At 43.2% G+C, this 22,755-nt stretch overlaps 2 protein-coding genes across 4 annotated transcripts in view; one reads left to right on the forward strand and one right to left on the reverse strand.

The window, feature by feature from the left end:
• The window catches only part of LOC139210998 (serine/threonine-protein kinase MARK1-like), a 28,641-nt gene extending 12,510 nt beyond the window's left edge, over positions 1–16,131 (forward strand). The window contains exons 4-18 of one of the 3 annotated variants that reach the window (XM_070841230.1): positions 3,958–4,006; positions 4,502–4,567; positions 4,940–5,010; positions 7,231–7,287; positions 7,468–7,704; positions 9,485–9,604; positions 10,317–10,416; positions 10,516–10,628; positions 10,725–10,929; positions 11,656–11,837; positions 12,080–12,171; positions 12,322–12,462; positions 12,600–12,851; positions 14,366–14,410; positions 14,530–16,131. In XM_070841230.1, the coding sequence (XP_070697331.1) occupies positions 3,958–4,006; positions 4,502–4,567; positions 4,940–5,010; positions 7,231–7,287; positions 7,468–7,704; positions 9,485–9,604; positions 10,317–10,416; positions 10,516–10,628; positions 10,725–10,929; positions 11,656–11,837; positions 12,080–12,171; positions 12,322–12,462; positions 12,600–12,851; positions 14,366–14,410; positions 14,530–14,875 (2,076 nt within the window). In that variant the 3' untranslated portion in view covers positions 14,876–16,131. Of the gene's footprint in view, positions 1–3,957; positions 4,007–4,501; positions 4,568–4,939; positions 5,011–7,230; positions 7,288–7,467; positions 7,705–9,484; positions 9,605–10,316; positions 10,417–10,515; positions 10,629–10,724; positions 10,930–11,655; positions 11,838–12,076; positions 12,172–12,321; positions 12,463–12,599; positions 12,852–14,365; positions 14,411–14,529 lie in introns of all 3 variants that reach the window. The other 2 variants (XM_070841231.1, XM_070841232.1) reach the window with 2 other exon arrangements.
• A 144-nt stretch (positions 16,132–16,275) lies between these two features.
• On the reverse strand, positions 16,276–22,014 carry LOC139211000 (leucine-rich glioma-inactivated protein 1-like). The gene is made up of 8 exons (XM_070841237.1): positions 21,299–22,014; positions 20,993–21,064; positions 20,338–20,409; positions 20,176–20,247; positions 19,207–19,278; positions 18,604–18,773; positions 18,345–18,509; positions 16,276–18,196 (listed from the first exon to the last, which is right to left on the reverse strand). Exons 1-8 carry the CDS (start codon positions 21,493–21,495, stop codon positions 17,379–17,381), a joined length of 1,638 nt encoding a protein of 545 aa, XP_070697338.1. The 5' UTR covers positions 21,496–22,014; the 3' UTR covers positions 16,276–17,378.
• Positions 22,015–22,755: the final 741 nt, after the last annotated feature.

Here is a 22,755-nt window from a genome sequence, read left to right on the forward strand (position 1 = left end):
TGCAAAAAGCCCACCATGGGGTCAAGCTCTCTTAATGACTGTTGTTTATGTCTGTCTTGGGCCTGCCACTCTGCATTAGCCAATGAAATGCTGCTGAGCCCATGGGCTAGAGGTGCTTTGGTCTTGTTCAGATGAGTGGAATGGGATTGGACAGGCAGCACTGTTCTCCGAGATGAATCACGAAACAGATCAAATGTTGAGGCTGCTGAGATATGCATGGTTTTGCATGTTCATGGCGTGCTTTCAGTGCTGTCTTGGGTTTCGATTGAGAGTTAAAATAGAAAGTGTGCTGATGAGTTGTGCTTAAGTGTCGTAGATAGTGAATAAGAGGTGGCGCAACTTTGCAGAAGCAGAGAGAGATGGAGACGGAGAGATGTGCCTCTCCCTGTTAGGGTTATTTTCAGCACCTCAGGAGTCAAGGACAGGACTGTCTGAATGTCAGGGACACGTTCGATCTCTCTCTCCGCTTGTCTGTTTGTCTTTCTGTTTCTCGCTGCCTCTCACTGACCGACAACACGCAGTGGTTATTTACTGATATGTGGTTTTCAAGTCCTCTTTGTGCACACGAAAACACGCACACAATCATTAAAGGGATGATGGCTTCCAGGCTACTCATCCTATCAATAATCTCCATGTTGAATGAGCAGCTGTGCTGCTGTGACTGAAATAGTCCAGCCAGTTCATATAAGTGTTCCCAGTCTGATATCTGCTGTTCTGCTCCTTCTGCATGGGGACTCTGCTGTAATTAAGGCTAGTTTGGGAGTCTGGGTGCCCCTGGGTGGCTGGAAGTAGGTCACTGGCACAGACTACTGAGATTGAGGCGCATTGGAAACGTTTTGTTTTCATGTTTGTGTATCACCAATATGAAGAATGAACGACATGAAACGGTGTGTTTTCATGTTTGTAATACACAAACACATAGTACTACTTTAGCAGCTATTCTTGTCATCATTTTCTTCAATCACTGTGTCACTTTGTCGTCTGAATCGGCCATTTTGATTCACTATAGTTTGAAAGAGGGTCATTTTGTCTCAAAGGAAGTTGTCCTAAATATTTGGTACTAACTCGCAGTGTCCAGACCCACCTTAAAAACAGCTTTATGCCATAATGTGACTCCAATTTGTGCCTGTAGATATTATTGATATTAATACTAGACTGGATCATAGATCCCAAACTCATTATCTTCTGTCGGCCTCCATGGTGATTACATCCCTATTGAGCTCGTATTGACAGGCACTGTGTTTGTTGTTCGTTTTCCACCACCCTTCTCAGATTTGTTCTAATTTTTGTTTCCAAGTGGCTGCATGCGTGCTTCCCATGTGAGGGGCTTCAGGGCAATGATGCAAACGACAGAGAGAGGGAGGGAGGGAGGGAGGGAGCGAAAGAGGAAAAAGAGAGAAAAAGATGAGAGATCAAGATAAAACTCTGACTTTATGGTCCATCATTCATTCAGAATACTAAAGAAGTTCTGCCTTTGAAGGATGTGTCACATGCTAAAGCACATGCGTGGATGAATGCATAGCTGAGACTGTGACTGTCTGCATTTATCTCTTTGAACTGCAGGACAGCTTTATTGTGTCAGTGTGTTTCCACTCTAATTGACTTTGTTACCATCGGGGAACCTCTCAGGCCAACATAGCAGTTGATGAATATGGAGCAGGGTTTGCCACACAGGAGAAGCTCGCTACTCTGAGCCACTCAGGGATTGAAGATTTTGTGGACAAGAACATGGTCCCATAATACAGTCAAACTATGCAATCTGCACATGAGCACTTTCCTCTAAAATGGCAAGCTGAAAATAGACAGATTACTTTACTAATCCCAAACGGAAATTGTGCCATTACAGCAGACAAATCACACATGAGACCAATAACATTTAAAGAGCTCGATAAGACGTGAGTAATAAAAACATTTAAGAACTAAAATCTTAGCTAGAAAGCAAAAACTTTAAAGCTGAAAACATACAATGACGGTGCCTGGTAATATACTAGACATGTTTTGTGCATACTATACACGGTTAGTGCACGTACAGCATGCTGCATTTGTAGCAACAGTATTCAAATTAACTGTTCAATCAAACTACGAATTGTTATTTGACATTATTTTTAACTATGACATTTACACATCAGGTTATTTAAAGCGTAAAGCTGGTGAAGTTTTAGGGTTTTTTCCCATGAAAAGACCAAAACTAACAGGTATTTTTCCCATCCTGTCTGTGGCGCTTGAGCTCCTAACACAGATGTAAACCTTCAAAAAAGACCTAAAACAACTTGACACTGTCAATTTCAACAAATGTTACTCGAACAGGAGTACATGGTGCATTTGTTGGATTTATTTGCAGTTGCAGAATAATACAGAATAGAACAGTGCATGTGGGATTGATTCAAAATAAAGTGCCCATGTACGTTGCAATGGTGAGAGACGCCACCCAGTGCAACAGTGTGCTCACTGATATGTTTTTGGTCTTTTTTCTATGGCACCAATGAATACCATGGGCAAGACTTGTTAGTAGGAAAAAACTTTTCATGCTCTTGTCTTTTTAGGGGATTTTCATGACATTAAGGAAAATGTAGAAGCCCAGAAGACTATTCTTTGAGTCCTCTGCAGCAGCTTGTTGTTGTATGTGTGTGCAAGGTCTAATGAGATCAGAGGTGTCAAAAAGAAAGAAAAAGATTGAGGCAGGCGAGCAAGTAGAGACAGAGAGCAGGGGAAAGAATTAGAGTGAGAGAGAGTACCTGCATGTTGTTTAAGCAGACTGTAGCTGAGAGGTCCCACAGAGTCGGGCCTGCTCACACTGGTATAATGGCTGTGCTTGATGACCTAGAAACATCAGACTATCCCAGCACTTATGTAAGACCTAAAAGGCCATTTTAAATGTTACACGCACACACTGGTATACACAAATGCATACATGTCACTACAGTGCAGATTCTCATTTCTAACGCCACTTTTTCAATAATGAAATGTAGAGTAACTGTCAGTTCACTCATTAAAATAGGAGATGAAAGCGTCACTCAGGACCTTTTTGCTTAATCAAAGTGGTCAGCAGATGGCAAAATCTGTGTCCTGTCTCAGGTAGCAGTGGATGCTAAATCCCAGTTGAGTGAGTGTTTGAAATTTAACACTCAAACACAGCCTCAGCACGACTGGGAATCAGCAGAATGTAAATGATTCAACAGCACCTCTAAGTGGCTGCAGGAGCTCGTCTGACAGTCGTGCCAAGACCGAGGAGACACGGTTTAAATGATTATAACTCTGAATGCTCGTCTTTCTGACTCTGCGCTCAGCTGTTATATACGGTGCTCGGAGAAAACAGCCTGCAGGATGTGCTTTTTTCTTTAGGGGGTTCTAATGAGAGTGGATAGAAAACCTTTTGCTTGTTTTGTAATGAGTTTAGCAAAATAAACCCCGGAAAAGAGCTCAAATTCTGATACGTTTAGTTTTCTAGCACTGCAGGACAAACTCATCAGTGTGATTCTTCTGGTCTTTTCTTGCATGTCCATGTTAAGATGATTATATTAGTCAGTGGATGCATTACTGGCTGTGAGCCTGCATGCTGTTACTCTGCAGTGGTTGGCTGTGTGACGCTGCTGACTGGGTGTGTAGATGGCCCACTGGCTGGACTGCAGCGTGTCCCTGGAGTTGTAATTCTGGTCCTTATCTGTGTAAGGCAGGGTTTAGCGTGCTGTTGTCACTGCATCAGTCATATTGCTTTACGCAGTACAGTAGGCTCATGATGCTGAGGTGCTCTCATGTTCCTGCAGAGTGTAATTCAGCTTCAGATGTATGCACACTTTGCTTTATTGCAGTTCCCTTCACTCAGCTGGTCAGCGTTTAACACCAGTTTGTAACAGCTCTTTCCCAGCAGAGACAGAGAGAGGCGGAGAGAGGGTCACTGCTTTTGTTGTCATTCAGCATGTTTTTGGATGCATTAAATGCTCTTCTGTGTCTCAACAGCTCTTCAGGGAAGTCCGAATAATGAAGTTACTGAATCATCCAAATATAGGTAAGTTCAAACAGCAGCTTGATGACAGTTTAACAGTAATATTCCCTTTTATTTTTAGTATTGATGGATTAGTATTGCCCATAAAACCAACATCCAGCATCAAGCTAAACCACCATAACTTGCATCAAATGAATATCATTCTTTGATCACGTAGATTTGATTCGAGTTTGTGCTTGATTCCTTCCATCACTGTTTGTTTTGTAGTAAATAAATTGACTATTTTTTTTCTTACCATTTTTTAAATGGGATCCTCTGATTTCCTGTCATGTGGTTTGTATTTTCAAAATAAGAGCATTGTTCTACAAAGCAAATAACAGAAGAAAAGTTTGAAGATCTGAGCAGTAACATTAGCTGCATGCAAAGTGCTAGACCACACTTTAGAAAATATTGGCTTCAGACTGAGATATCAGTTTTAATACAATTGGGATACTCAGCCAGCACCAACATAGAACCTATAGCTAATAGCTTTTTGCCTTTTTCCAATTTCTGCTGCAGTGAAATTGTTTGAAGTGATTGAGACGGAGAAGACACTTTATTTGGTGATGGAGTACGCCAGTGGTGGTGAGTGAAGCATCAATCCACTAAATGAGTGACGTTTGGTTGATTTTTGTGAGTTTATTCCTGCTTGTTGTTTCCGGTTGTTACAGAGCAGTTTAATAACTCATACAAAACCCTCCTCAGTATTGTGTTGCACACAATGTGGTCATGTGAGTTTCAGATGCTTCTAATGTAATTCATCACAGAGAGAAATCCTATTTACCAATTTGTAAACTATTTAAATGCAACACATGTCATTCGGATGCTTTCATCTAAAACACCTCACAGCGGCAAAGAGTACACGACTATGGTAACGCAAGGTGTGATAAAGATAATATGAAATAATCAGGATGTACTGGCTGATCATTGTATATTTTATGTCCGTTTGTACTCCAGGTGAGGTATTTGACTATTTAGTGGCCCACGGCAGAATGAAGGAGAAGGAGGCCAGGGCCAAGTTCAGACAGGTGAGTCATCAATATCGCAGCGCTTGCACCTCTGTCGTCATTCCATTACTGTTTTCAATGGGGAGACTGCATGCACCAAGATTAAGCTTCGTCACCGACTGCAGAGGAAAGATGGAGTGCAGATAGCTTGGCCCCAGAGAACAGGGGGGTTGAGAAACACTTCCCTATAGATGCTGCTCTGACACCTAGTGGTGCTACAGGAGCAATAGAGCGTCACGAGCAGTCTATGGATATAACGGCCTCTTTTATTCTACTTATACTCAGATTTAGATTTCCTTCCTTCCTTCCATTTCATTTTATTTTTATTCAGTGTAGCAAAAGCAAAAATGCTCTTGATAATGCAGGTCTTTCACGTCCACACTGTTCCTTTTTAAAGCCCCTCATTGATGGCCCTGGATGACTCAGAGGAACTGTGTATGACACAGTGTGGGCAGTATGTGTGTGTGTGTCACAGTACAAACAGATCAAGTGTTCATGTGCGTACCTGAGAGGAGGCAGGTGGGCGGCATCTGTCCAAGAACAGCATGTTTTGACTGATGTTGCTATTCTTGCATATGTTGGTGAAATTTCCCCGTCAACTGTCGTGGCGGCCGCTCACTGCCTGTCACATGAGCGCAGGTCTGGGCCTGAAAAATCACAAAGCTCACATGCTTAAGAAATGCAGGTCATACACCTCCAATAAAGATAACAATAGCTCAGTGATGCTCGAGCATTTTCTGTCAAGCCCCCCCCCCTTCTGGAAGCAGAAAGAAATAAGATGCCCTCCTGTTCTCCTTAACCCAGTTTCATTTTTATCAGCTCTAACAATATTGAGGCACCAGCAAAAGTTAGGCACATTTAATCTTATTTCTGTTGATGCATGATGGAAGTTAACTTCAGCTGCTCGAGTGTTTGGACATAATCACAGTTATATATTACTACAGTGACACTGAAGCTGAAAATGGCTTCAGTTCTGACTAACGTGTTTGCTTAATTTATGTTTTATTTCAGTAATGAAACAGTCATTTTTCTGTATTTTCCACTTGTGCACTGTAAAGCAGCAACCACTTGTCGATTAGTTGATTGTCCAAAAATTAACTGACAAATATTTTGATAATCATTTTATCATTTCACTTATTTTACAAGCAAAAATGACAATCACTATCAGGTTTTAAGTTGGACCAAACAAGCAAAATGAAGACGTCACCATCAGGCTTTTGCTTTTGCTTCTTAACATTTTATACAACATTTTTATTAACATTACAATTAATCAAGAAAATAATCGGCAGAATACAAATAATTGTTGGTTGCAGCCTCATTGTTCTCTTCGTGTGTGTGTTTTTATGTCTTTTTCTTTTCAACTTTCTTTTTATTATTACTTATTTTTACATGGAACAAACAACAAACAGGAATATAACAGTGGGGATAGCAGACAGGGTCGGAACAGGTTCAACATATACTACTTCATGAATTTGGTCATTTCTAAAGTGTAATCAAAAGCTGAGCCTCAGGGACACATTAATTTGTCCATCGTATTCATCAATGTCCTTGGCAGTCGAAAAAATATATCAGTTTTACAAAGTTATAGAATAAAACACCTGTACAGGACAGAACAAGTATTTTCACTATCTTAGATTCATGTGAGATTTCCAAGGTTCCCAGCACTTCTCAAATATCTCAGAGAGAAGGTCAGACGCTCCATAATCTAAATCTCCCCAATGATCTCTTTCCATTCTGAAATAGTCGGAGGCTCCTCACTGAGTCATTTTCTAGTTATTGCTTTTTAGCAACTAGCTAGTAGAATTTGTATTAAGTACCTATCTTGTTTCTTCATGTTTGTTGGTAAATTCCCTAGATACATAAGACTGAAAGAGCAGTTTATATCTGAGCCTAGAATTGGTCTGATTTCTTTTATCACATTTCCCCAAAACAGTGAAAGCGCAGGACACTCCCAAAAAATATGGAAATGTCCCGCAGATGTATTGCCACACATCCTCCAGCAGTAACCAAGCTCAGGTCTGTTAGTCTGGGAACTTTTGATCTTGGGAGTAATAAAAGATCTCCACAGACCTGAGCGTTTTTATGTCTTTAAACAGTTTCCATACATCTCTACTTCTGTTTTTATTTTCTGTAAAGAACCACAGAACTACTGTCTTCACATAAACACTGTTCTTGAAATTCAATATACCTTTACGCCCCATGACGTGTGTGTGTGTGTGTGTGTGTGTGTTTGTATTTCAGATTGTGTCTGCAGTGCAGTATTGTCACCAGAGGAGGATAGTACACAGGGATCTAAAGGTGAGGATCTGAACTCTCATCCTCTCTTATACTCTCTGATATCTAGTTTCTCCTGAGTGGTCCGTAATCCATATCTCACATGTGCATCGTGGGAAAAGCGTCTATGATTAATCATGCTCTGTCAGGACTGAGATTTTGACAATCCACATACTGATTTGCCCCATCTCTTCCCACCGGCAGGCAGAGAACCTGTTGTTAGATGCAGATATGAACATCAAGATAGCTGACTTTGGCTTCAGTAATGAGTTCACTGTGGGCAGCAAGCTGGACACTTTCTGTGGCTCCCCGCCGTACGCTGCTCCGGAACTATTCCAGGGAAAGAAGTACGATGGACCAGAAGTGGATGTCTGGAGTCTCGGTGTCATCCTGTATACTCTGGTCAGCGGATCACTGCCCTTTGACGGACAGAACCTAAAGGTGTGCACTTGTTCTGGTTGATATTTGAGATGTGTGACTGGCTATATACGTTCATATGGAGAAGAGTGTGTTGCTTTGCAAAGGTCTTATGCAAGTTGTTTATGCTTGGTACTGTACCTTCTGATTATGCTCATGCTTGTTTCCTCGGTTAAAGCACGTCACTGATTTTCACCTCTGGCTACCGCTAAAGGACTCGGCATGTTTCAGATTAAGTGACTGTTGAATTGTCTCGCAAATATTCGCTCCTCCTCGTCTCCTTTTCTTACCTCTATTAAAGTCCAGACAGTGGACAAAATCAAGCATGCATTTGGTGCGATCTCCATTCGGCAGTCAGAGTTCGCCTTCATTCAACTTTAATCTGCAGATCTGCTCGGCCTGACAATAGGTGCACTGATGCACAGTGTTTGGAAATGGAGAGGTTATATTATCACCATGTGTAGTACGACAATTACAATACCAGACAAACTGTAGCATTGCTCTCATATTGAGTTTACTCTCTGCTCAGAAAAACCATGTTTTGTTGAAATGGAAGGCTAATGTGTTTGTACCTTTTACATAATCTACAGTGTCTTCTAACAGACAATCATGAACATTTCATGTAGTGATTGGCAGGTGTGCAGAAGTGGGAAAGTAGGCTGAGTTTGAATTTCTCTCCCAAGCTCCCAATCCTGCTCTTGGAAGCCCACAGCCCTTCAGATGCTCCAACACACCTGGTTCAAATGATTAGCCTGTCATCAAGCTCTGCAGGAGCCCGATAACGACCCATTTATTTGAATCAGACGAGCTCGAACAGAGACACATCTAAAACGCGCAGAGCAGTGGGCCTCCAGGACCAGGACTGGAAAACACTGCTTTAGTGCAGCACCACAAACGCCTTTGAAGAGCGACTGTCTGAAAGTGTGGAGCGTTTCTTGCCCTCTCTATCATGGCAGGCTTTATTCATCAAAATATATAAATAATTCTGTTGAGCCTGAACTTGCATAGACAGCAAAGTAAATGAAAAGTGCAAAGTTAAGTGCTCCAGCCTGCTATCTTAACCAAATTTCATGTAAGTAGGGTATGAATTCAGGCTATTCTAACTGAGTTAGGATGTTTACATGTGTCAACACAAAACTGGGTTACTTGAATAATCAAATTACGAGTGGAATATCATGTGTCTGTAGTTTGGAATGAGACAATATAGAGATTCATCCACAGTGCTTTGATGATGCAGCAGTTAGCAGTCATGTTTCTGAATCCGGCATGCTAAGAAAAAGAAAAAAGAAATATTATTTATAATTTCTAGATAGCTGGGATGATTTGGAGCCTTTTTTAGAACTGCACTAATCCATATTTCTGTATCAACACTTGATCATATGGCCACGTTTTATGTGAAAGGGGCTGCATTGGGGGTTGAATTATCACCAGAGTCTGCAGTTTCACTCCACTCTACAGAGCTTTTTAAGCACCTCTCAGCTCGTTGTTTTGGTTTTATGGCCCTCAACCTTTTCCAGCCGTGACAGGATGCTGATTTTAGCAAAGAGTTTTATAAACCTACTGTTCCCTGCGAACATTAAGTGGCAATGAATGCTAATGTTGCTCCATGTCTGCTAAATGAGTAAACAGGCAAATGTTTGTTAAGATGTTCACCATATCAACTCGATATTGTTGTGATAATGTTGTTTTATGGCTTGGTCCACTGCCCTCCAAATAAATCAATTAATGCTGCTCTTTATTTGCTCATTTTTGTTGCTAATTTTCTCATTTGGTTTCTTCTGTCTTTCTGCGGCTTGGTGTGTAGGAGCTGAGGGAGAGGGTCCTGCGGGGAAAGTACCGCATTCCTTTCTACATGTCCACAGACTGTGAAAACCTGCTGAAGAAACTACTCGTGCTCAACCCTGTCAAACGAGGCAGTTTGGAGGTATTGCCGGCGTTTGCATTGTTGCATCGCCACAGTTATTTGCTCTCCTTTTCAGAAATGTTTTGCACAGCAGCCCGCTTGCAGTCCAGCAGACAGTCCTAATGATTTGGAGCATGGTTGTTGTGCGTCATCTGAAAGCACATAATTGCTGCTGTTGTCTTGTCAGATGGAGATTTGGAAACATTATTCATAAAGGAGATCAAAGCGTGGCCCTGCGTAATTCTTTTGATGAAAACGTTCAGAAATAATAAAGTTAAATGGAGTTTTTTTTTTTTTTTTGAAGATTTGTAAGGAAAAAAAACTTCATTAATTCAACAAAATCCTTATCAGTGGTACTTTGACTGCATTCGTGTAATTAGGGATATTTGTAGCTTGTTTCTCTATTGCAAATATTATGTAGCTGTCAGTTCAATTCACACTCAGTCTGTCCAGAGTCAATACCACCCCTGCACTCAGAATCAGGCTGAAGTTCAATAGTAACGATTTCTCCTCCAGTAATAACAACTGACCGCACTGCTGCTCAGCCTCAGCTGAACCTGTCATCAAAAAGATTTCATAAAAGAATTCATCCTTTCCTCATCTGTCTGCCTTGTTGTACAATGAACAGACGTGAGTTATGATTAATTAGGGTTAAGAGTTTAATGATTGAAGTTGCTGTTGAGCTAATCGTAGTGGACACACATGAGCTCTAATTGTCTTGTTTCTTTGTTAGCAAATTATGAAAGACCATTGGATGAATGTGGGTCACGAAGAGGAGGAGCTAAAACCTTACATCGAGCCTGAGGCGGACTTCAGTGATTCATCCAGAATAGGTGTGTGTGTGTGTGTGTGTGTGTGTGTCTGTGTGTGTAGATGTAGATGCATGACCAGTTTACCAACTGTGATTTATGTTGGCTTTTGTCTGCCATCAGAGCTCATGGTGACGATGGGCTTCCCTAAAGATGAGATCACAGAGTCTCTACATAACCAGAAGTATGATGATGTCATGGCCACCTACCTGCTGTTGGGCAGAAAAGCTCCAGAGGTCAGTTTCCTTGACTCGCATCATCTTGACATCACCAGCTTTTAACGAATTGTGTCGTGTGACCGTCTCCGTCATTCGGGTGTCTCTGTGTCTCAGTTCGAGGGGAGTGGCGAGCCCCTGACTAACAGCATCCTGGGTCAGCGACAGCGACCGACCAGCGACATCAACAACAGCTCCAGCATTTCTCCCGCCCATCCCAAGGTCACCCGCAGCATCTCGGCCAATCAGAAGCAGCGCCGCTACAGTGATCATGGTGGGGATGATGAGGGTGGTGGTGGTGGTGGTGTCGTAGAGAAGCCAAGTAAAGTAACCTCGTCCTTCCCAGCTCTGAGAGTGCTGCTGGCTGCGTGCTGTGCGGGGGGGAAGTTGCTCTCAGTCACTGATGATTGGCCAAAATAATCAGATACCGGTATCCAACCCTGTCGATGTGCCTCTGAGCAAGACATTATAGCGCTAAGAGCTCTACGACACGGCTGATGAAGCAGATAAAGCTTTAGAAATTAGTTTTCCTCTTGGGAATGAAAAATTCACAATTGGCCAACTGTTAGGATGGGGAAAAGGAAGTACGTCAAATCCAGAATAACTTGTTTATTTGCTTATTTATTTTCACAATCACTTCATGTGAACGTACAAATCAGTGACTCAACCTCAACACTGCACTGGTTGTGTAGCAGGTTCCTCCTCTGTCATCTGGGGCCATTGTGTTTGGCGCCATCTGCTGGCTGGCTGCCTTCCTGCAGCTTCCTCAGGAACAGCACCTCAAAGCATGAGGAGGGAACAGCTTTGCTTTGTATCTGCTCACCTCGGCTTCTAGAGCCATACAACTTATTAGTGTTGTTGCGGAGTGTTGTATTTGACAGCTTGGATGATGTCTAAATCCTGGCTTTTGAGTGGCTTTGCTTGATGTTACTGTAACGAAGACACCGTCCTCGTCTGTATTTTTTTTTCTGTTCCTGATATTAGAGCTGGAGAAATAATGATGTTTTTTTGGTGGAAAGTATGTAAGTTTCACGCGTGTCTCTCCTAGTGGGTCCGTCTGTGCCCCCGGCGGTGTCGTATACGAAGCGCGGCCAGGCCCTGAGCGTGGAGAGTGACCATAGGGAGGAGTGGGACGGAGCACGTCGGCTAGAGATCAACACTTCGAAAGGAGACGTTCCTGCTTCACCACTGGGGGTGCAGGAGAGGAAGAAAACTACAAGTGCTGTGGGGGTAAGTTACGAAAAGGAGGACGCTATTGCTCCCACGTGTCGACACAGAGCACATGCACATGAACAGAATTGTGCAGACTGGTCCATAATGTGAAAAAATGGTGACTGAAGAAAGAAATTAACCAAAAATTTGAAATTAAGTCATTTCCCATTAATTATTGTTCTATTTCTTCACTTATTGATTGACCAGACTTCACTAATAAATGCTTTAACACGCTTTTTGGTCTCTCTTTCCACAAGCAGACCAATGGATCAATGACTCGCAGGAACACATATGTGTGTGAGCGATCCTCTACTGACCGCTATTCAGCTATTCCAAACGGCAAAGACAGCAGGTAAACACATAGTTAACGACAGGGTGAGATACAGTTCTCCGTGTTCTCTGTGTTATTTAGTGTTGCCAAGGCCATTTTCCTCTCTAACTTTATAATTAAACCCCATTGTACAAACACGTTTTGGTGAAAATATTCATGCTTATTTCTCAGTTTAACTGAGGTGTCGGGCAGCACCCCATCGACCGCAATGAGCTCCACGCGACCCCGTCACACCAAGTCCATGTCATCGTCAGGGCATCCATCAAAGAGCACACTGCCCCCCATTGATGACAACACAGAGCTACAAGCCAGGTTAGCGACCTGATCCAGACGCTGTCGCCCTCAGTGACTGTCACTAACGATGACTAAATGACAAATACATATATCGAGAATGCTGAATCTTTTGACACACGTAGTAATTTCTCCTACGATATATCTTAATGTTGCAGCTCCTCTCCTCGGGGACCCTCCACTTCTCCGTCTGCACACAGTATTAGCACCCCAGAGAAGAACCGTTTCCCTCGTGGGACCACCAGTCGCAGCACCTTTCACGGAGCTCAGCTCAGAGACCGGCGCAGCGCCACCTACAACGGCCCCCCGGCCTCACCCACACTATCCCACGATACGGGGGCGCTCGCTCAGCAACGCCGGGGCACCTCCACCGGGATCATCAGCAAGATCACCTCCAAATTTGTCCGCAGGTCAGTGAAGACAAATGGCTGCATAAATGATAACACTAGCTGGTAGTTAACACTTCTCGCACCCAGGATATTCACTGTCCCTCCGGCAGGGACTGTGTGAGTGTCAAGTCTCAGAAAACCAAAAGCACCAGACTGTTAAAGGGATGGTTCAGCTTTTTAAGAATTGTTGTTCTTTTCCTATTCAGTCAGACAAACTCATGGATGCCGTTTAGATGATGAAATCAGTAACTGATCTTTGCTTTATTACTAAATATACCGAATGTCAGTTTGATCAAATACTACTTCTGTTCAAATTAGAAAAATGCCAAATTAAAGTGCTGTAATTAACATTTTTATTGTACGCCATGCTGCATTCACTGTTTACAAGAAATGAGTATGAAATCTTAACATGCTTAATGTCTTGATCTTAATATATTCATTTTCTTATGTGTTCAAAACAGTATGGAACAAGACTAAGAGTCTACAGCCATGTTAACACCTCTGTAAGGCTGCACTTTGACACGGCAACGTTGTGAGCTAATTGCTAACAAAAATCATCCATGGATTTGTGTGACTCTGGTAAAGATTACAAATTGTATAATCCCGCAAATTTGAACAATCTAAATAGATTTAAGGAGCAGTGAAAACAAAGCCAGCATGTCACGCTGTCCCTGCCTCTGTAGACCAGATACACTCTCTTATCTGTCCCCAGTCCTTAGTTAGCTTATCATACACCTTTGCTGTCAATATGACAAAGCAAAGGACAGAAGCTCCTCGTCCACACAGCAGTTAGCTCCTTGTGTCACCTTCACGCTGGCCCATCTGGTAGAGGCTCACAGCTTTCTCTCCTTTTCTCCCCGCATAGAGCTCTGTCTTTCAGGTCGACCCGGAGGTAGGAGAACACAACGCTTGCTGCACCTGTCCCCCCCCCCCCTTGTCAAAATGAACAAAAAAAACCTCTCTGTGCCCACTATGACCTCAGCCCGTGTTTCCTTAACCCCTTACGTACTCGCTCACTACACCACATCCTTGCCTACTGACACCCTTGTTATGCAGTGTGTTTCCTTCCCTTGTATCCACGGCCTCAGGAACGAACCTCACGGCTCACCAGCTTTTCCTGTACTAAGCTAAGACAAGGTATCTGCTTCTCAAGTTGCTGGCTGTCCTCTCCTTACTCCCCCCCCCCGCCCGTCTTCACGCTGAGCCTAAGAGAAAAGATTAGGCAAACTATGGAAAGATTTAGAACCACTTTTCCACTCCTTATGATCAGTGGAGATTAAGGAAAGGGAGCGTGCAGTAGAGCGGATGATGCATTTGATTATTGTGAAGGAGCTACTATTGTACGTGCCTCAAGAGGTCACAGTCATCTCATTTGTGCTGAACCCTGATACCCAGGACTGTGGATTCTTTCCTGGCATGATGCCTGACACCCCTCTCTGTGTCCAGTGATAATGGGGTGGTGTTGGTTGCGGGGTGTGGGAAGCCATATTGACAACAGCTTGTGGGAGTAACAGTGTATTCCTGGTTTGTTTCAGGGTGCCTAGTGAGGGAGAGGCCAGTGCCAGGACAGAAACACCAAGGTGAGAATATGATCGAGACGTCGATTTCACAGAGAGCACGTAGCCAACCTCTGCCTCCTTCAACGTCTCTCTTCACTTGTCCTTCTGCTCTTTTTCTCTGCCGTTCTCTGTTGTCGCAGAAGTGTGTCAGGTGAATCGAAGGAGGAGGGCGGACGGGACTCCAAGCCTCGCTCGCTGCGCTTCACCTGGAGCATGAAGACCACCTCCTCCATGGAGCCCGCCGAGATGATGAGGGAGATCAGAAAAGTTTTAGACGCCAACAGCTGCGATTATGAGCAGCGCGAACGTTTCCTGCTTTTCTGTGTCCACGGCGACGCTCGCCAGGACAACCTGGTCCAATGGGAGATGGAGGTGTGCAAGCTGCCCCGCCTTTCACTCAATGGCGTGCGCTTCAAGAGGATATCGGGCACGTCCATCGCCTTTAAGAATATCGCCTGCAAAATTGCCAATGAGCTCAAACTGTGACAGCAGATGGAGTCCCAGTCAGTCTTTGGTGAGCTCTGGTTACAGTTTCATCTCATCACTGGATTAGTGTTGACTCACAGGACAAAATTCAGCACTGAAGGTCCTCACCACGCAGAATCAGGGTGGACTCGGCTGGTAACGTGCAATACTGGCCACGAATGTACTGTACAGGGTAGTGGATCAGAGAGATATCGCAAGGTTTAACCTCTGTGACGGAGAGATAGCAAAAACAGCTAACCCCCTTCTTTTTTTTCCTTCCGTCCGGCCCTCTGTCTCTCTCATCGGCCCGCTGCTCCTCGTCATAGGACACATTCATGTAACACATGCAGTATGCAACTGAAGATGACCATCCTGCAATAATGTTTTCAATCTCTTTTTCTAAACGCCTACTACAAGATCTACTTTCCTCGCTGAATAACCATTAAAATTACTGAAAGCTAAAATAGCCGCTTTTCCACCTGTGTTAAGTCAGTATATAGATCAGGCTGGAGCCCATACTAAAACTATGTAAAAAGAGAATTGTACTGTATGCATAACATCTGCAGGTACTGTATTGTATATTGATTTTACGTTCTGTACAGAATTTTATTGTCAATACTGTCTTTTTTCATGGGATTTGAGTTCTTTCCTAATATAATTGATGTCTCTTAAAGCATTATCCTTTCGGTCTGTGAGTTTTTTTTTTAAACTTTTTTTTTTCTTTTTTTTTTAAAGAGCCACCATATGAAAATAGTGTTTTTAATTTTATTTAAAGAGCACTAAATTATTTTGTTGAATATTAAGGGATGTGCTTCCTTGCCTTTTATGTTCTGTTTTATTTGCCTACGGAAAAAAACACTAAGTTGCACCACATAGACTTGAGTAGTAACTTCAGTTAAAACTGAAAATGTGTTCACTTTATTTTCTCTCAGCAGTAGGATGGTGATTTGGAGATCCTGCTGCAGTTGCACAAGTTTTGCAGGGTGATGTGTATGAACATGAGAGTATGCACCTGTATTTCTTTCGTGTTAGTTTGGCAGTCCTCAGTTACAAAAAAGCAGGGTTTTGAATTGGTTTCCTTTAGAAAGCGGAGGACGGGTTATCTTCATCCAAAGGAGTGAAGATGAATGAAAAGTCAAACAATCACCAAGAAAGAAACGGTTTGTCTCGTGGAGCCTTTCTAAAGAGCCTGATTTAGTCCTGCCACCAGTGTGATTATGCAGGTACTTGTGTATCTCCTTGCTTGTGTTTTTCTTTTTTCTTTTTTTTTTTTTTTTTAATTCAGCGGATTTTATTGTATTTATTCCATTACATTGTAATGTGCTGCTTTGTAGAATTGAGGCGTGCACTTTGTTGGAGAAAATAAAAGGATTTTATTTGTTTGTATTTATTTTATTTGATTTTTCAAATCTGAATCACACTGACTGACTTCAAGATGACAGTTTCTCTAAAGCAATGCAGTAGACGCGTTGTTAGTGTGTTTTGCTTTGAGCGACCAGCTGCTGACATTTCACGCTGAAGCAAAGTCATGCTGCACAGTGCTAGCAGGGAGCTCAGATGAGACGTAAGGTTTAATAATGTAAACCTTTATTGACTCTAAATAGCATGATATTAGTCAATAACTTAATCCTAATCATGACACAATTGATGTATTTGGCAAACATGTTAGTCAAAGGTAAAGCATTATGAACAATATCCTGTTTTTCTTGTCAGTTCCTTTAAGTGTGTGAAAATAGTTCCAAGTGCGCCCAAAATGTTTTCCATCCCTCTTATGAAAAACTGTATTTTCAATACTTTAAGCATTATAAACCATTAACAATAAAAATGTAAGTTGCAAGGATTTACAGGTAGATTCTCACACAACATTTCTGTTGATATTCTCCAAATTATAAACATAATTTAAAATCATTCGCCTTAACAAATATGTACCTAACTGGTGTGGTCCCTCTTAGTCTTACAAAAGCTTCATTTACAAATCTTTTAGCTCACAGGTGGAAAGACAGAAAAAATTTTGTAAACATTTTGTTTTGGCAGATTTGTTCAGTTAGACATGTTAATAGGTTAAAAAGTACAATTTAGTTACTTTCTGTAGATAAATATATGAGTTTACAAATGTATAAACATTGCTGAGTCACATGAAAAGCTGAACACAAAAAATAACCTACTGGTCAATGCTAGATCGGATGGATTAATGGATTAATGAGCATGGATGCTGCATTCATCGCGGTGGGACGGCCTGTTTGTGGCTCTGGACATGCATTAATGTCTCGACAACATACTGGGTTTAATCCTAACTTGGGAGGAATGCATTAAACTCAACATGCATCTCAGCCAAATGAATTTGGTTGAGATACATGCATTTATCTTTACTTGTATCATGTGCTGATTCCAATGGAAGGATTTAAAAAAGAAAAGAGTAATGCCTGCCTTTCTCAAGTTAGGATCAACTGGTAATCCCTTTCATTGGATCTCTACACACAGAAACCACTCAAATAACCAAACAACCAGTCAAGAAAACAATCACTCAGTTGCTCAGATCAATGACCAGGTGCTCATAAATCTGAGTTTTCCCTTTGAAACTTGAGGCCAACAGGAACTGCCGGTTGTCTATGGAGACTGGAGAGAAGGCCCTCGGCGCCTGGATGTTCAACTCCTGGAAATGGACAAACTCGCCCTTCTTGGCATCCCAGCGGTAAACCTGGGTGAAAGAGTAATCGCTGCCCAGGATGGCGTACTGCCAGCTGCCCACAGTGAAGGGCTGGAACACCATGGAGCCACGAGAGGGCATGGTCTGCAATTCCCTGAAGAGGGCCCCGTCCCAGCGCATCACCTTGGAGTCACCAATGAAGCGCGTCAGACAGATGAAGAGGTCGGCTTTGACCTGAAAATGCTTAACAGCGTAGACGTCCTCCATTTCTGGGATGTCAGTGCGTCTGTCGAACAGCTTGGTGCTTTTGTTCCACTGGTAGATGACCGGCCTCTGGGAGCTGCTGGACAGGATCAGGTGAGGTTTGGAGGAGATCTCCATGTACTCCACGTCTGTGTCCCGGTACCATGGGTGGAGAGACTGGTGAGAGTAGAAGCCATTGCCGTTCCACTTGTAGATGGTGGTGGAACCGGCCTTGGAGCTGTCTGCTATCACAAAGAAGGATTCTCCGTCGATGCGGAAAGTCTCAACATCGTTTGGTTTTCGGATTTTGAGGATGTCGATGCCTTGGAGCTTGATGAATTTGTTGGCAGAGGTGTCGCGCTTGTAGATGTGCGAGCCGCCAAACAGCTGAGCCACAATGATAAAGAGCTGGTTGTCAATGACCAGAGGTTTGCAGATTACTGTGGATATGCCTGGTGAGGAGAAAGGATAGAGACGATACAGTTTCACTTTGTCTTGTCTCCATCTGGTAGCTCCTCTTCCAATCTCACCCCCTCGTTTTAAACTCCTGCAGCTAACTCACAACCACATTGTAGAATATATTAAACGACTTTCACTTACTGTCAATGTCGTCAAAGTTTCTGAACACCATCTCCACATGATCCCACTCTAGAAAGCTGCATTTCCCAATGAAGGGCTGTGCAAACACCACATACTGGTCGCTCCCAAAGGAAAACGCCTCCACCGATATGGACTCAAACTTCAGGGACTGGTAGGAAGCAAACTCTACACGAGAAGCAAAAACACAGTCAAGAGGAGCTGTGATGATTGTAGGAAAAGTGAAGATGAATTAAAACAACCGGTGTTTTTTGCACTCCACCTGTGGTGATGCAGTCGAAGGACTGTGGCACCAGATCGTTGATCTTCTTGTCCAGCTGTGAGGCCGGGCCTTTGCAGTAAATCTGATCCACTGTAGCGTTGGTGCTGTATATCCACTCCACCAACCACTTCAGCTTACAGTCACAGGTGAACTGGTTCCCTCGCAGGTCTCTGAAGGGAGAAAACCACCAAACTAACATCCAAATACCTGAAAAGCTAACAGGAATGCTCTCATCTCTTTGAGTGGATTTAATTTCCTAATGCTGCAGTCACTGAAGTGTGACTGCTGGCTTTGCTCTCTGGCCCTCACAGCTTCACTCTGTGCTCTCATTAATATCAAGAGGGACCGTAAAGGAGAACGGAACGTCTTCAGTGGGTGATAGATGGCAGACTATCTCTCCTCCTCACTGCCGCATGTAATTTTAATGGTGTTAAAAGCACCACCCACACATTTTTCAAGCCTTGGCTATAGTGGAGTAATGATACTGTGTTCTATATATAGAGGAACTCATTTGCAATCGCATACATTATATTTCTAGTTATGTAACACTATACAATTCATCTCTTTGTTTCCTTATAATGCAGCATTAGAAGTCACACTTACACCTTCGTCAAGGCCTCCAGACCCTTGAACAAATCTTTGGGCAGAGTCTCCAGATTATTGTAGGCCAGACTCCTGAAAAAGAGAAAAAATAGCAGCTGCTCTGTGACAGTTGATCAGATATGCTGCTTATCGCTCTATTTATTCAAAAGACTTCCTCCCATCCTTCAACCTCTGTGCTATTAAATGCTAATTATACATATTCCCTCCTGTTTGTGTGTTTATTTGTGAGAAGAACTTCCTGTGCTGCTTCTTGAGATCTAAATGGGTGAAGCAGTGTTGTTTCATTATTCCTTGAGGTGAAATAGGAGGAGATCTGTTAAAGAGCTTGGGCACGTATAACCCCCGTGGAGACTGAAGGCAGGAACATTGCTTATTGTGAGTTTGAGGAAACATTAAGCTATTTTTAGAGCTGCCTCCTCAGCCATTTTACGGCTTTCTCTGCCACAAAAATGAAGAAAAAAGTAGATCTTGCTGTCGAAGAGGTTGTTTTGTTCATTCTCTTAGTTTATCTTAGATTATCACGACATCGTCTTGTGCACAGCATCACTCTTTTGATAACTTGGGTTTAACAGGACTAACTGAACTTTTCTTTTTGTGTCTTTGAAGATGAGCAATGGAAAAGATTTTACTCAGTTACTTGTATTTACTTATATTTTCTTTACACATACTTATATTATTTAATCTGTATATATAATGGGTATTGTGCTTCTAAGGTGACAGGCTTTGCTTCATAATCACATTAACAGCTGCACAGCGCTCAGAGCAATGTCTGTGTTGCAATAGGTGTTGTGTAATAAACACTGTCAGCATTTCAGTAGAGCAGTTCATGCCTGCACCTGCAGAAAGATTACAACATGTTCTACTGATACAGAGACAATCAGTCATAAAATTTCAAATCAAAACCAGCCAAACATTACATCATCACCAAATTTTTTGATGAAGAACGGCTCACACACAGCATATACGTACAAATGCACCAAGGTTTTCAGTCCACGAAAAGCGTTTGGTGAAATCGACTTGATTTGGTTGTTCTCGATGAAGCTGCAAAAGAGTTGAAGACATGCATGAGGACGGGGGACAATCCTGTCTTTTAAGAACAGCTTCCAGGATACATTTGTGTCATGTACTCACAGATACTCCAGATGGGGAAGACCAAGGAAAGCATCCTCGTTTATAGATTCCAGGTTGTTGGCTGTGAAGAGGCTGAGCAGAGAGACAAATAATATTTCGCTATTCCTGCACACAAAGCGGATAAAAACGATCTGCTGTCCCACATTAGCAGCTGTGTACTCTCCTCTCCTTCTTCCTTAATAGTAACCCAAATGCATCAAAGGCAAAGAGATCAATGCTCCATTAGGATTCCTGCAGTCTTACATGTTTGTTTTGAACCACCTTGGTGTCTCAGTCAATACTCCACCCCATGAGACAGGAGTCAAGGGGATTCCCTCTTCAAAAAAAAACAGGGATTCCCCATAAATAAAGGCCTGATTCACAATATGCACTGATACATTTTAGGGCAAAACTTGGATACTTGCCCACAGGAGAAAATATCCTACCATAATATGAAATATGCATGCAGGAGGGATCATTTAGAAAGGTACATTTATCCTTCATTACTGTCTCAGCTGCCCAATCTGATCAATAGGCTGCATCCATCCTACTGTACTGTGTAGCATCGGCAGGGCTGAGATGTCTTGGACATTAAACATGGCGTTGATCACCTCACTGGGGACTGACAGCATGCAACAAAGACTGAAGAACAAAAAGCTCCAGATTGATTTCTCACAGGAGATACAGGGCAGGGGTGTGGATGAAGCTCTCTTTCGGGATTTCAGTGAATTCAGACTTGACGAACGATCTGTGGGGAGGAGACACGACAGACAGACAGACACACAGACACACTGATCAGCTCTAAAGCATTTACAGCCTCACAAGAACAGTTTATTCCAGTCCGTCCCTTGGACATGGACGACTGTGCAGCAGAAAAATCCACGTCTTTACCAGCAGATAGAGGTGGGCAGGGTTTGTAAATCTCAGTAATGGAAAGCACTGGTTTGGAATTGATTATGAAACAATAATAAATATGACTTACAGTGATATGACATCGGATGGAAAGCTGCGAGGGATCAGTCCTGCGCTCTCGCACAACGCGTTATCTTTGGTACATGTACATGATGAGGGACAGCGGGGCTGCCTGGCTCTCTTGCAGTCCACTACAAGCAAAACAGACGCCACTACGAGTAAGCCGAGCCAAGGCGATCTTTTGGGCATCTTACGTGTATTTTCCATCCTTGCGAACCGCTGCGGGCACGACCTGCGCGTCGAGGAGCCCTGCACATGAACCAGGGTCTCCGCTGTGGCTCCTTTTCCACTCCTGCTGCCTGGAGGCGAAGCGACGCGCAGTTCGCTCTTGTTTATCTCCGTCAAGTGCTGCGCGCCTCCGCCGCCGCTCTGGAGGTGATTAAACCGGGCGTCCCGCACGTCCACGGCGCAGTAATTACACTACACCCCCGGATGAAAAATCAATATCCCCTGTGACAAAAATAAAATCTAATCAAATTCGCCCCGTAGTGGCTCAGGAAAATACCAGCTGGCTCGGCGACAAACGTGGTGTGACGGCAGGTGGGGATCCCAGCGGGAGCAGACGGAGCGTCTCCATCCAAAACCACGCCTATGGTTTCAGCAAACGCAACACGCTCCGTTTTCGAGTTTCTGGAGGTTTCCGCCCAATAAAACAGCGGAATGGTGTAATTTTTCGTGAATCAGCTGGAGAAAATGAAGCCCTGACATGAGCCAGCGGATTGCTGCCTGTGGCGCAGACGCACACGGGCTTTGTATGCGGGTGAAGCGGGTGGGAACCCCGATGCAAATTAATTGTCATCATGGAAACATAGCTGTAGCACTGCACTGCATCCTGCCGTTACGTAAGCGTGTATTAATAATGTTTTGATCCAAATGTTCTCGTCTTGGTGCACATTTTGGGTTTATTTCCTGGTTTGCACGCGGTTTCCATGGCGACTGGTGGATGCAAAATGTGGCTGCACCGTGATGGAGGGGTGTGGGGAAGCCCTCCTGTCATCCTGACATCTGCTCTGCCTCAGTCAAATGTGCCCCATCCCCCCCACAGACAGACAAAGGACAGGTTTTTGCTCTAATGCTGCTTTTCTGCATGAAAAGCCACTAAAAAGCATCCTCCTCTCTCTCTCTCTCTCTCTTGTTCCTCTCTTTCAGTTGCCATAAAACACTGCCCTCACAGTTTTATTGCAGTGGTCCCCTCTGCTGTGCCAGACCTCACATCGGAGCCCTATATGGACTTGTTCTTGACCATCTAATTACTCAGATCCCTCCAGAGTTGTAAGATGAATATGTTTACTCTCTGTGCCTGGCAGGGCTGTCTGCGTCAGACTCTTCTGGGAAGACACATGTGCAAAGGGTTTTAAAAGGTCTCTAAATAAATACACGCTGGTCTGGACCTCCAGCCACTCTCCGTCCCTGATGTGATTACACCATTTGATATCCAGTGTCTGTTTATTATGGTAAAACAATTTT

Source organism: Pempheris klunzingeri, chromosome 12, assembly GCF_042242105.1.
Source record: "Pempheris klunzingeri isolate RE-2024b chromosome 12, fPemKlu1.hap1, whole genome shotgun sequence".
Classification (NCBI taxonomy): domain Eukaryota; kingdom Metazoa; phylum Chordata; class Actinopteri; order Acropomatiformes; family Pempheridae; genus Pempheris; species Pempheris klunzingeri.